The sequence below is a fragment of the Fusarium pseudograminearum genome, chromosome 4, assembly GCF_000303195.2.
Source record: "Fusarium pseudograminearum CS3096 chromosome 4, whole genome shotgun sequence".
NCBI classification, from domain to species: Eukaryota; Fungi; Ascomycota; class Sordariomycetes; order Hypocreales; family Nectriaceae; genus Fusarium; species Fusarium pseudograminearum.
The window spans coordinates 7132993-7146672 of NC_031954.1; the positions used below are offsets into that span (position 1 = coordinate 7132993).

Genomic DNA, 13680 nt, shown 5'->3' on the forward strand with positions numbered 1-13680 from the left:
GGCGTTCTGCCAGACTTGTCCGCCTTTGCCCCAGCCTTCTTCGTCGCGTAAGGTTTAGAGTCTAGCTTGTCCATGTCGCACTCTTCCTTCTCCTCTCCACCAACATATATCTTCATCATCACCCAAGAAAACCCCGCGTTTTCTTGTACTTCTTGGTCCATCGCGCGCAACTGGCCCTGGACTTCTGGAATCTTCCTGGCTAGACCAATACTTCGAATTTTTGCACCTCGCTTTCCGTTTGGATCCATCTCTCGCTTGACTTGACTACGGTCCTCCTCCAACCGGCAACATGACGGAGGTATCAGCCACCCGGCTGTACTTGGGAAACCTCCCTCGCAATGGTCCGGACTCATCGCCCTGACGCTCCTAGTCAAACCACTGACCTGCTGCCCAACAGCTACCAAAACCGACGTCGAGGCTCACTTCGCGACTCATGGAACCGGAGAAATCACCGAAGTTAAGCTTATGAATGGCTTCGGTTTCATCGAGTACAAGGACCCAATGGATGCCCGCGATGTTGTTCCAGGTGAGTTGTCCTATTATCTCTCTTGTGACTCTTGCTAATTGCTTTGGACAGCTTTCCGTACGTCATCATATAACATCACCCCCCTTCGTCCCTGGCTAATTCGCGACTTCGAAAGATGGCTCTGATTTCATGGGAGAACGACTTACCGTCCAGTTCGCACGCGGTTCCCGGCATCGCGAGGGCGGCAACTTTGGCAACCATGAGCGCACTGCGCCGCGGCCTCGCCGAACCCCTCATCGAATGCAGATTACGGGACTACCGAATGATACCTCTTGGCAGGTCTGTTTATCCTCCCCGTTAATGATCGCTGGACTCCATGGACCTTCCCTTTGTGATTTGCGCGCATCTCTGGCTTTTCTGGTTTCGACCCATTGGAACTGCGCCGGGATTAGTTCCAGGGGACAACAATCAAGGACCCCCTCCCGCTCTTCTGGTTTTGCTTCCTGGTTCTTGTCTTGACGGATTGCGCTTTCGTTTTGTGGATTACATGGACTTCCGGCGTTTACCTTTCCTGGACAGCAACTTACGTGGATTCTGGAAATAGGACCTTAAGGACTTCGCACGCCAATCGAGTTTGGACGTGGTTTACTCCGAGACAGGCCGCGACTCGAACGGCCGAGGGTGAGTTTTTGTTGTGTGCGTGTTGAAGTTATTATTAATGAGTTTTAGATTCGTTGAATTCGAGACTGCTGCCGACTTGAGAACTGCCGTCGAGAAGCTCGATGGCCGTGAATTCAAGGGACAGCGAGTCCAGTGTGTTGCTGACGTATGACAAGGTAGCCCCATCCAACTGTAAGAACTATGAATTGACTCGACGCTGCAGACTCAGCCGGACATGCCTCCTCGCGAGCGTGGCCGATCGCGCTCTCCTGGACGACGCCCCTACCCTCCTCCCATGGACGATTACGACCGACGTGGCCCTCCCCGAGGGTACAGTCCTCGCCGAGACGGGTATGGCTACCGCGACCGCAGTCCGCGTCGCGACTACTATGACGACCGTGCTCGCTATCGATCCCCACCTCGTCGTCCTATGGAAGACTATCCTCCCCCTCCTCCTCGCGGGCGATACGATGATCCATACCGACGCGACTACCCTCCTCCCCCGCCCGATCCTTACGCCAATGGGCGACCCCCATATGACCGACCTCCCCGAGATTTCCCTCCTCCCAGAGAGGGTGGGTACCCACGAGAGGGTGGCTATCCGCGAGACTATGACCGCGGTGGACGTTACTGGTAAATTCATATTCCATTACCGCTTTGGGCGCTTGCTTGGCAGGACTGTCCTTGACCGAACGGTGTACTAGATCTTCCCCAAACGAAAATGCCAATTGGCGTGGAACAGTCACGACCTGTTAATAGGTATGAAAGGGCAAGATTCAAATGATTGGCAGACAAGTGCGACAATGTATGACGACCGACTGGTGACATTCTCAACAACCAAAAGGATGAGGCAGATTGGATTGGCGTCAGGTGCAAGGGCTTGCAGGATATATACGTCAATGACTACTGGGAAAAGTCCACGACTGCAGACAAATTGAGTTTGTTGGGTAATTTGAGCTATGGTGTATGACTAGGCAACGGAGTAGTCGCGGACGAGGGTTTTCTTGTTTTGCTTCTTGTTTTATACTATCACTTGCACGACGTGCCTTGGGGCACCACTCTCATTTGCAAGACATATTGGACAACATGGTCAATTTGTATCAGCATTCGAGAGAGAAAAAACAATCCAATTTTGATTTTGTATTTTGAAACTGACGCTACAATCAGACAATGAGTGATCATGGTACTCCTAATTTACCAAGTACAGCCACCCAATTCTGGCGCCCCCATGTAATACAAAAAGAAAGACGTTGGCCTGGAAAGATTATGAGTGTATGATGCGCTTATAAGAGATTTTGAGGACAGGTAAAATATGTGGTATCAGGCGGTTGTTGTATCGTATGATTGCCAAACTAGGCGGTCTTCTTCCACTGTGTGTAGACACCGATGATACTGCTCAGGGTGCCAGTCAGGCCCACAACACCGTCGTCGAGGTATTTGTTGTAGCCAAGACCGGAAAGGGGAACCAGGATATCGCAGACATCGCAGAGAAGCTGCTTCTTGGCGGCAGCGCGCTCACTGGGAATGAGTTAGTACGTGCGACGATGCGGAAAGCGATTCCGAATGCTTACATAGAAATGGTCTTGCTCTCAACGACGCCCTCTCCCTCCTTCAGGTCAACCTTTGATGCTCGTGCGCTCAACTGGCGCAGAGTGTACAGCTGGCCGAGAATGCTAAAGGCGATACCAACAGCCCATGATCGGTAGGCCTCGTGCTGCATGCGCGTAGCGTGCTGCCAGGTCTTGATGCCGGCGGCGTGAGGAATGGTGAGAGAATCGCAGGCGAGGTAACCGGCGTAACCCAGCTGGCGACCGACCTGGGTGTACTTGAGGACGGGATCCATGGACTTTGAGTCGGAGGCGGTGGCAGCGGCCTTGAGGTGCTCGACGAACTTGCCGGCTCGGAAGACCTTTCGGAACAGGCCGAACTGCTTCTTGAGGGCGTTCCAAGGAGCGACCTTGTCTGCGGTTGCGTTGCCGCGGAGGAGGTACCAAGCGTAGAAACGGGCAAAGTACTGGAATACTCGCATGAGCTTGTCGCGGCCGAGGGTGGTGGCCATGTAGCGCAGGTAGTGCGCTACCGTGGGGTGGTAGATGACTGCGTCGGCGACCATGATGGCGATGGAAATAGAGCTTGATGGGATCGAGTTCGAAGTTGCGCAGAGCTATGCGACAGTCGTTGCGTAATTACAATTTCACCAGTAAGAATCCAGCAATTACTGATGATGGAACAAGGCGATTAAAGATGGAGATAGAGATGAAAAGAGATAGGTTCAAGTTGGGTGTGGAAAGCTGGGGAAGAAGGAACGCGCGAATCGAGTCAATAAGTTTATTAAGGTGCAAGTGCAAATGCAATGCAATCCCCACGGTACGGTTGGGTTACGTTCCCCTAGTACGGTACAGTACAGTTAATGGTAGAGATTTGGTCAAACGTGGAGACGGAGACTTGACCGAGATGCCGAGGTCCGCTCACGAGAGCGGGATCTAGACAAGGGAAAGGAGAGAGAATCTCATGCAAAAGTATTGCCTTTTCGGGTCTGGGGTAACGGGAACAGGGGAATAATTGCCTATCTGGTGAAGAAACAAGATAGAGATAAAGAGTCTAGTTGCCGTGTTTTGTTATATCAACTTGCTTTTTAATTTACCTTGGTTCATGTCGATACAACGGCATTTGATATGGAGCTTTCACAGGCAAGCAAGCTTCTTGACTCTAGGTTAGTAGATAGAGATTGAGTTTATCAACGAAGCACATGACCCGAGGCCTCGGGTTCAACAACAATCATAGGGACAAAACGGGGAAGCTTGGCGCCATTGAACCTCGGAAACTGTCCGTCAAGGGAAAAGGTACCGTAATCGTTGGAGAAGAATTGTTATCAGCTGCCAGTCCAGTCCAGCTCAAACTCAGCTGGAACTCCCAAGGTAATAGAAGTCCGGTCTATGCGGATAACCTTTGATCCGGTTCCGTAATGGAACAGGAAGACCGCCAATTGGGTGGAACATTGGAAGGAGGAAAGGAAGGCATGTGTGGAGGACCTGAGGAAGGAGCGCATGGTTGATTGATATATGCAGGACCCATTTGCCTGAGGCGAGCAACGTCAACATTACATACCTACAGGAAACTGAACAAGATACGAGGCAAAGACATTCAACAATTCCAACTTTGTTACTGTTCCCCCCAAAACCCACTTATCGCTGCCTCACTTCGGTGTTTTATGAAGATCTCCAGTCTCCAACAGATCAAAACCCCCGCTTAAACGTCAATATGAGCGAGCCACCCCCACTACATCCGCCTCACAAGGCCACGAGAACAGGAAGAAATCAAAGAGATGGCGGGTCTATGAAGTGGCTGTGACGACAAAGACTGTTCCTGTCCCCCTGAGATTCACGATATGTATGCTCCTCGGTGAACAACCCCCGAGATTCTCCATTCAAAAAGGCACCTCCAAATTGTGGGGGAAGAAACCGGGACCATCACCCCGTAGTGTACGTACAGAACCCAAGCTAACCAAAGCTACAGTTTAACAGTTGGGGGAGCTTTGGAGACCCCGGGAAATCCTCTTGCTACCGCTTCCCCTCGGCCGGGCTACTGCTGTGCGGTCACCAAGGTCCATGAGATCCCGATATTGAGACGTCCTGGTTGGTGCAAATCCCCATTGCCATTACATGAGAAGTCTTGAACTTGCGGCTCCAGAGCCCATAACTCGCACGGATGGGGCCGTTGATGGCCGCCCCCCGGGATGCGGGCGTATCATTGATTGGCATTGGATGGATCGTCATCCGTCAATTGTCGTCAAGTCACGGACGCGGTTGTTACTCTGTTCTGCTTTGCGCTGCTCAGGCTCAGGCTCAGGCACTTGTTTTTACATAACTTGGTCCCGTCTCCCGTCTCGTCGCGTGCTCTTGTCTTCTCCCTCTTCCTCTCTCCCATATACATCAACCCTTTCCAAAGCTTCACGATACCCTCATACCCCGCCATCATAACGACTTTGCACTTCTCTTCCCCTCCCGCCGATTAATTCTCCATTCTCTGTTCCCATCTCTATTTCAAAATCAGTCACAATGTCTACCACCAACAGCGGACAAGAATCTGAAAAGGTTAACACTAACATTGTTACCCTTACCCGCTTCCTCACTGAGGAGCAGGCCAAGCATCCCGAGGCTACTGGTGACTTTACGTACGCTCATGTGACCCAATTCTCATGATAACCATGCTAACCGCTTCTTTAGTCTATTATGTCACGCTCTCCAGTTCTCTTTCAAGTCCATCGCCTACTACATCCGACGCGCCACCCTTGTGAACCTCACCGGTCTGGCTGGTTCTTCCAACATTACCGGAGACGACCAGAAGAAGCTCGATGTCATCTCCAATGACCTCTTCATTGAGGCTATGCGCTCTTCAGGCAAGTGTGCGCTCCTCGTTTCCGAGGAGGAGGACGAAATCATCTACTTCAAGGACGCTTCAGATGCCCGCTACGCTGTCGCTTGCGACCCCATTGACGGTTCCTCCAACTTGGACGCTGGTGTCTCAGTCGGTACCATCTTCGCCATTCACAAGCTTCCTGAAGGCTCAAAGGGCTGCAAGGAGGACATCCTGAAGCCTGGTACTGAGCTGCTTGCCGCCGGTTTCACCATGTACGGTGCCTCGGCTCAGCTCGTTATCACCATGCGCGGCGGAACCGTCAACGGCTTCACTCTCGACAACGGTGTCGGCGAGTTCATCCTGTCTCACCCCAACATGCGCCTGCCCAAGTCTCGCGACATCTACTCCTGCAACGAGGGTAACTCGCTATACTGGGATGACAAGACCATCAACTACTTCAACTCGCTGAAGCAGGCTCAAGAAAACGGCAAGCCTTACAGCGCGCGTTACATCGGTTCCATGGTTGCTGATGCTTACCGAACTCTGCTGTACGGAGGTATCTTTGCTTACCCCGCCGACAAGAAGAGTCCCAAGGGCAAGCTCCGTATCCTCTACGAGTGTGCGCCCATGGCTCTTATCTTTGAGAATGGTTAGTTTCGCATTTCTATTTCGTCAAAGTCACATTTCGCTAACTTGATTCCCAGCCGGTGGCCAAGCTGTCGATAGCAAGATGAACCGTCTGCTCGAGGTTGTGCCCGAACACATCCACGACAAGGCTGGTATCTTCATGGGTAGTTACGACGAGGTTGAGAAGGTTAAGAAGTTCCACCAGTAAGGTAAAGCAACACGGCGCTTTGGCATGGGATCACAAATTCAGTTAAATATCAAAAAGCGAACCTCATGAGTAAATGAGCATTTAATGATCAATTTATCACATATTTTTTTTATATCATCATGCTGAGTGTCGTCATGATGAGATGTCATGATCGTGAGCCATCATGGTGGCGGTTTGATTGGGCATGTCACCACCGCACCCTGTCTGTCATACAAGTGGCATGACGTGCTTGCAGTTGTCCGATTGCAATTATATCCACACAATAAGATGTGGCTGGCATATGTCTCTAATCACTTTATGAATGCTGTGTTCATCTCAAACATGGAAGCCTTGTGCAACCCATTGGCACGCCTTCTTCACAACCCAATGCAGTAGACCAGAGCAGCCTGGGTAATCCCATTCGAAGGATGAGATTGCTGGTCAAATTACTAACCAAAATCAATCGCAGTTTAACATTAAAGCCTAAAATGTAGCCTTCCTTACGGCGAAGAATACTTGTATCCAAACTGCTCCTTTGCTTTATCAACAATCACCTTGAGATCCGCACGCTTCTTCCTCGTCTCTTCATCCACAGGGTCCAGCCCCGTCGGCTTTTCCTCATTAGTGGGCAGTAACATACCGCGTCGTACAGCAGGCCTCTCGAGAATACGAGAAAACCAAGCCTTCACGTTGTGATACTGGTCCCACGAGATTGTGGTTCGCGGTAGACGATCGGCCCAGCCGATGAGGGCAATGTCCGCGATGGAGTAGCGACCTCTGCCAGGACCAACGATGTAGTCTCGCTCCGAAAGGCGCTTGTCCAGGATGCCGTACAAACGTTCGGTCTCTCCGACATAGCGCTGGATACCATATGGCATTGCGGGTTTGGCATCGTAGAGAAAGTGTAGGACTTGACCTTGCCTAGTAGCGTGTCAGTTAATCATCATCTCATCTCCTAAAAACAAGAGTGACTTACATAGGTCCAATCCCACCATGCTGCCATCCAATCCACGATTCAGCACGAGTGTAATCATCATCATCAATCTTGAAAGAGAATTTATACTCCGGGTCGTACTTTCTAGTCAGATAGCTCAGAATAGCATTCCCTTCGAACACAGCGAGGTCATTGTTATCATGGTCAACCAACACTGGGATACGACCATTAGGGTTAAGGGCAGTGAACCACGGCTCCTTTTGGACCTTTTTGCTAATGTCGATGCCTTGGATGGTGGAGTCTGTTCCATAAGCATCACGAAGCTCCTCGAGAAGGATCTGGGCCTTGACACCATTGGGTGTGCCCCAAGTGAGGAGTTCGATGCCCTTTGAGGCGATGAGACCAGTTGGTCGAGACATTGAATAGCTGCGCTTAGGACTTTGAGTAGAGTTTTGAGTGGTATATCGAAGCGTTGAGGGTGATTTATGGCATTGATGATGCTGTAGGAGTATACGTGCTGGTTTTAAGGATGAGTATCTCTTCATCATGAAGCGTACAGAAGCCATATTCTATCACTTTGAGCTTCGAATGGCGTGCTCTTTGATAACAAATCAATTGCACTTCATCGGAGCTCTTGAAAATCGGATTCAGACATATTCCTCTCGCAACTGAGGCCCAATGCTTACAAAACATTGCCGCGAGTGTGCTTACTCATACCTCGACTCAAAGTGACGATACAATTTGGAATCATCCCCCAAGACCCTGACCATAACAACACATGCAACACGCCCTAAACTAAAAAGTTCTAGCACAATAACAAATCCCGAATTGGTAATTCGTTTCTGAATGACGGTGAAGAATTCTCACTCTGTGGCGGCTTCACCGTTGTTCTGTTAGTTGTCAAATCTCGAATGAAACAACTAACATGTGGTCCAAACAGCACGATTTACACACAGACAGTGGAACTACCGCGCGGTAGAAGAAAAAAAGAAAGAAAGAAAAAATGCCTCGTGAGTTTCATCTGTAGATTGAGAGTAGGGATCGGCCCGTTGTTTCTGCTACGCTTGTTCAGGGTAACTCCCAGCTCTCAACAACGCCATTTGTGCACGGTTGAAATAGTTTCAGATATGAGAAGGGTTTTCCTTCGATAGATGGATCAGTACTTTCTTTTAGTAGATCAATAAGAGATCAATGCTTTTGTTTAGTAAGTCGTTAAAAGATCAATGCTTCTTAGCCGTAGGGGTTCGGATTCGCCATACAGTCTGGAACTTGTGTCTGTTCCACTATCGTGAGATTTCATGCTTCCGAGAGAACCGCCCCGGATATCCGGATCACACACACCAGCAGGATGATAACTTCAGGATTATTGTGTAGGACAAGCACATATAGACACGCCGTCATAATACGCCTTCTATGATTCCCATAGGATTACAATGCAATGTTGCATTCGCACAATTTGACAACCTCTATTCTTCCAGAAAGTGAACAAGCATCTACGTCACAATCATGAGGTCGGTACTGGGGAGCTCTGCTCTGCTTGCTTAGCAATTGGGTTCTGACTGTCTTTGGGCTGCAGAGCGCCCGCCTCAGAAGCCAAGCTTGCAGTTCCCCACCCTTCCTTCGTCCCTCGATGAGATCCTTGGGACGATGGCTATTGGGTAGACTAGCAGACGATGGGAGCTGACGGATCATGGCACCCCTTGAGCTTGGGATAGAGGCAGACAGTTGAGTGGACAGACCTGGCAGCCATCGTGAATGTGATAATGCAGCTCTGCGGCCTGGAAAAAGGACAATTCCAAAGAACAGCAACACCAGAACCCTCTTCTTTTGCTTTTCCGCTTCCCTTTATCCGTCGATGCTCTACTTGCGTGTTGTCTGGCGACAAATCATGTTGGTCAGTGTATGCAGTGCATGGCCCCCAAAGGCGCAAGAATGAATGGCATGTAAATCAATACCAGAAATCAGGGAAACGATACTAGGTGCCAGGTTTAAATCTGTAAAAAGAAATCCCCGACGGGCGCCAAGAGTGTCTCACGGTTGAAGAGGTAGGATACCGGTAGATCCGTGACGTCTTTTGATGCCGCTAGGCCATTAAGCCCAGCGCTCCATCTAACCTCTTTTCTACGTCTATCTTGATTGAAGGCATATTCAAGACAAGATCTTGTTATTCAAGTAATTGGGACCTGAAGATCATGGGGAGTGCACATAAGTGAGTCCTCGACAAGACAACCAGACGGCATGTAGCTGCACGTCTGAAGGATTCAAGCCACTGATGTAGCCATTTATCTTGCGCCTGCCATCTTGTCTTTCAGCGGCTGGTTTCACCCTAAGAGATCGGCCTATTCACTGCCAAGAGCTCCCTGGACCTTTGCGGTCCATTCCCCGAGACAGCTGGTTCGTCCTTTAAGCTAACGTGAAACTCTCCAAGAGACATCAGTAAAGCTTGACTGGGTTCAGCGAACCGGCGTATTTTTGGCGGCTCTTTCGTGCAAGTGCCCCCCAAACGAAACTAACCTAAGCCTCACGTCTCGCTTTCGTTTAATTATCAGTATCCATATTAGTCACCCTGGACTACCAGGCCATAGCAGGTAGCTAATGCTAGCCTAGCGATGCCAAACGGCATCGTCGTGGCTGGCGGCTGGCGGCACCGGTGAGAGCCGTCCCTGTGCCAGAGGCATGGAGCTAGTGATATTAGACACAGACAAGATGAGACGGCTTGACTTGCTTGTGGAGCGAGCAGGATTCAATTCGCCAAGTCGTGAATTCGCCGTAGACTCACACATGATGGAGTCGTCGTGTTGGGGGATTCGAGATGGTAGCGGCGACGATCTTTTAGTTGACTTGCCTATTGAATGAGTCAACAAACGGCGCGGCTCACTTGTTGAATATGCTCAAAACCTTGAGACAGCATGACGCCGAAGCGCCGGATAGAGCCCAATCCAAAGACAACGTTAAAAGAAGCTATTCCGTTTAGACCACCATGTGTTGGTTGTGCTTGATAATCAGGACAAGACATATGATGGAACGGTATTGCAAAGGCAGTCCCGGCATTTCTGGAGGCTAAGGTTAGTCTTTAGCTAGACACAAGATCGCCTTGTTTGCTCAGCTAAAGTAGCGGCAACCATTTGTTCGGTTCTCAGTCGTCACTTTTGTTGCAGTTGATGGGGAAGCGGGACAAAGTGCCACTGGTAAAGATAGAATAACGCGGAATTTCACCATGGGGAAATGGTAAACTCAATCGTGTAGCGGCCACATGAAGGCGTTGAGGCGCAAGATGCCTATTGGCACGAGGTGTAAACAGAAGAAACACAGAGGATGAATCATTGCGACTTGGAGAATGAAGATGCCTGATCGGTCAAACCCGAGAGATGGGAGCATGACGTGCAACTGTCGCAACAAGGCAGACTGGCGAGAATGCGAGAGACATAGACAAAAGTTCGTAATGACTTTGAAGGTGTTGCGATGTTGTTAGCAGGCAAGCCAGTCAATTCATGCCTACACGAGAATGGGTATCAAGGTGCGATTATAGACAAGGACAAGGCGTGAATGTGCGTACAAAGTTCCCCCGGATGTTGAAACACTTGACCAACCTGGTAATGTTTCTGGACAGCACAACTTCAGCTTCATTCAGCCTCTTTCATGTCTCGAAGTCGAAGATATCCTCGAACGATTGAATATACGACAGGAGACTGGCCAAGGTACACAAAAGGGCGTGTCTTGGAGTGCGTCCGCTAGTTACAGCCTCAATGAAGAACCAACGGATGGATGGGTGGCTTCCCAACCTGTCGGCTCCCACTCGGCGAGATTCCCATGCGGCCGTTGACTGTTTGTGTGTGTGAGTGTCGCAATGTCTTTGTCTTCTTGTCGACGGGAAAAAGCAAATCAAACAATGACGGGATCTTGGTCCCCCAAGCGAAGAATGTGTGTGAGGGAAGAGACCCCCCCTGGTCCTCCGCCTTTTCAACACTGCAAAACGCTCTTTCCCACGTTAAACTGGCGGACATTGGTATCCCGGTCGCAATTGCCCCACATGGATCACAGAGCGGGGATGATCGGAGCAGGGGGCACCCCCGCCGGGCAGGCAAGTGCAGACAGGTACGTATCTCTTCATTTTCCCAAAGTAGAAAGAGGTACGTACCGTCTATCTTTAGTTCCCACTTATCAAATCTAGGCGCAGGGATGGAAGGGGGGGAGATTGGGTTCACGACGCTTTACTCTATCACTACCACCAACCTCCAGCCTCATAGCGGAGCCAAGAAAGTCAGTACTAGCACTTTTAACCAAAACAGGGTGTCATGTTGCGCTCCGGAAGAAGGGGGCTCGGCCGGTAGAAACGTGGCGGAGTTGATTGTTGTTTTCTTGTCTCTCTTCCTTTCATTCTCATTTTTGACAGGGACCCTCAATCAGGACCAGGACCAGGCCCAGTGTGGGTTTAATACCAGAAAATCTCCCCGTCTCCGTCTCCGGTCCGGACCAAGGAAAATCAACGGTTCCGGAGCCCGTTGATGTTTCTGTCACGGCGATTGGGTTCTGGTTTTTTGGCTTTTTACTTTCGATCTTGGGAATGGTATCAGGAAGAATACTGCTGCCTAGGAATCGCTTCGGAGATCCAACCCCAGAAAAGAAGGACGTTACCAAAGGGTCATGACACCAATCGCATTCAATTCGTCTATTTTGTCCTCTGCCCGATGATGAACATGGAGCGGCGGGTGACTCAACTTTGGCTTTTTTTTACTCTAGATGCGTATTCTATTGCATGACTGACTGCCAGTCCAAAGTAACAGTGGCACTGCATTTCGCATTGAATGCGACGCGACAGTGTACAAAACCATAAAAAACAAAAATAATTCCGCCTTTTACAGACTCGTACCCCTACAGAGTAACATCATGCGCTGGACAAAAGCATACGACGATCGCTACGTTGATGATGCATTGGGCGTACCTATTCCCCAAATTAAACCCGTATCGCGACCGAGTAGAAGATGATCATCCCGACGAATCGCTTTCGGCATGATGAACTGGCGCACCAGCCCAGGTACAGGTACAGGTACGCATGTGGTGCACAGGCAGGCACGGGAAGGATAACAAGATTACACTCGTGGGCCTGGCCTTGGGTTGGCCTTGTGGTTGCAGCGGCACAGCAGGTTACGGTACCCCAAGGCCTGGTCTTGCTTGTATGTTCACCGGTAGGATGTATGTATGTTGCATTTCTCGAGCCGAGCGAGCATGATGGGCCGTGAATGCAGTAGCAGCAGCTGCAATCGATCCCATGTTGGGTGTTTTTCTCGCATTCCCCTCCGTTTCTGTTTGTGTGTTTTTGTTTTTCGTTCAGTACCAAGGACCATCAAGGATCATGGATACATCCATGGAGTTGGGACTCAAAACAGTGGGAACTTGTTTTTTGCTTGGCTCAGATGCAAGACTCACGGCCCAACCAATCAAAATATGACCCCACCTCTCATCTTGCTCCCGTCCCCTTCAGCCCTACCGCTCGAGGTTGTCCCCACTCAGGCCCTTGCAACGGAGCTTTATAAGCCACGCCCCCTCTTTTTTGGAAGCTCCACAGAAGTTCATTCAGTGAAGTCGAGTGCTGTAGCAGTATCAGTCAGTGACTGCAGTAGAGACAACAAGAGCCCCGTCCATGCTTCCATGTAATGCTCCAATATTGAGGCTCAGCTTTTTCAACTCATCTACAAGAAACATGAAAGATGCAGCTGAAATTCAAGACATTCGTTTATTGTGATATCACAGGTGACGTCTCGCCAAGAATCTCTGCCGCTGTAGATTACATGACAGCCTGCCTACTACATGCGGCTACTCTCTCTTGCACGGTCGGTCTATCCCATCCCTTCTTGGACAATTAGGGAGTGTTTCCCCATGCAGCAACCACGGGGAGCATCGTGAAAAGCAGCAATCTCTTTGGACGACTTTGTTCCTATCTCCCGGCATCGCCGAAGAGCCTTACAGTTAACCTTCACCGCTGACGCTGTCTCTGGTGGTTCCTAACTAACTCAAGGGGGATGTCCAAACGAGATACCCTCCTCCTCCTCCTCCGAGCTGCAGCCCTACGGGGATACAATGTCGCAGCTCAAAATCGATATCAATCAATCATGGCATGGCATTCATCTCTAGTTGTTGCACCAGAGGGGGAGGAGAAGAAAAAAGTACCGTCTCAGCCCAAATGGCGGACCACCGCCCCCCCATCTCCGCATTTCGCTGGCTGCATCCACAACCACAACAACTGACAGTTACGCCTCTTGTTTGATGCTGTACCTTTGGAGTCTTGGGATTGAACAGCCAAGAGTCAATTGCATCTCAGCCCACGGAGGATATGCACGGATTTGGAAATGGCGGACCGAGACATAGAGACAGAGCACACAGCTGTCAGGCAGCCTTGTGTGACCATTATGCTGCATCCATTGCTTCAAGTGATACGATTGGATTCGC

General features: G+C 50.1%; 4 protein-coding genes across 4 annotated transcripts, besides 1 other annotated feature; 2 read left to right on the top strand and 2 right to left on the bottom strand.

The window, feature by feature from the left end:
• Positions 1 to 289: 289 nt before the first annotated feature.
• FPSE_09676 (uncharacterized protein) lies at positions 290 to 1763 on the top strand (the record flags this gene model as incomplete). The annotated part of the gene is made up of 7 exons (XM_009262793.1): positions 290 to 341; positions 398 to 526; positions 578 to 583; positions 642 to 805; positions 1071 to 1147; positions 1196 to 1292; positions 1350 to 1763. 7 exons carry the CDS (start codon positions 290 to 292, stop codon positions 1761 to 1763), a joined length of 939 nt encoding a protein of 312 aa, XP_009261068.1.
• A 715-nt stretch (positions 1764 to 2478) lies between these two features.
• On the bottom strand, positions 2479 to 3239 carry FPSE_09675 (uncharacterized protein; the record flags this gene model as incomplete). The annotated part of the gene is made up of 2 exons (XM_009262792.1): positions 2479 to 2644; positions 2698 to 3239. 2 exons carry the CDS (start codon positions 3237 to 3239, stop codon positions 2479 to 2481), a joined length of 708 nt encoding a protein of 235 aa, XP_009261067.1.
• A 1945-nt stretch (positions 3240 to 5184) lies between these two features.
• FPSE_09674 (uncharacterized protein) lies at positions 5185 to 6320 on the top strand (the record flags this gene model as incomplete). Its single annotated transcript, XM_009262791.1, has 3 exons — positions 5185 to 5300; positions 5353 to 6134; positions 6190 to 6320. The coding sequence occupies 3 exons, from the start codon at positions 5185 to 5187 to the stop codon at positions 6318 to 6320; spliced, it is 1029 nt and encodes a 342-aa protein (XP_009261066.1).
• Positions 6321 to 6799: 479 nt separating this feature from the next.
• Positions 6800 to 7652, bottom strand: FPSE_09673 (uncharacterized protein; the record flags this gene model as incomplete). The annotated part of the gene is made up of 2 exons (XM_009262790.1): positions 6800 to 7220; positions 7276 to 7652. 2 exons carry the CDS (start codon positions 7650 to 7652, stop codon positions 6800 to 6802), a joined length of 798 nt encoding a protein of 265 aa, XP_009261065.1.
• Positions 7653 to 8212: 560 nt separating this feature from the next.
• Positions 8213 to 8237: a microsatellite.
• Positions 8238 to 13680: the final 5443 nt, after the last annotated feature.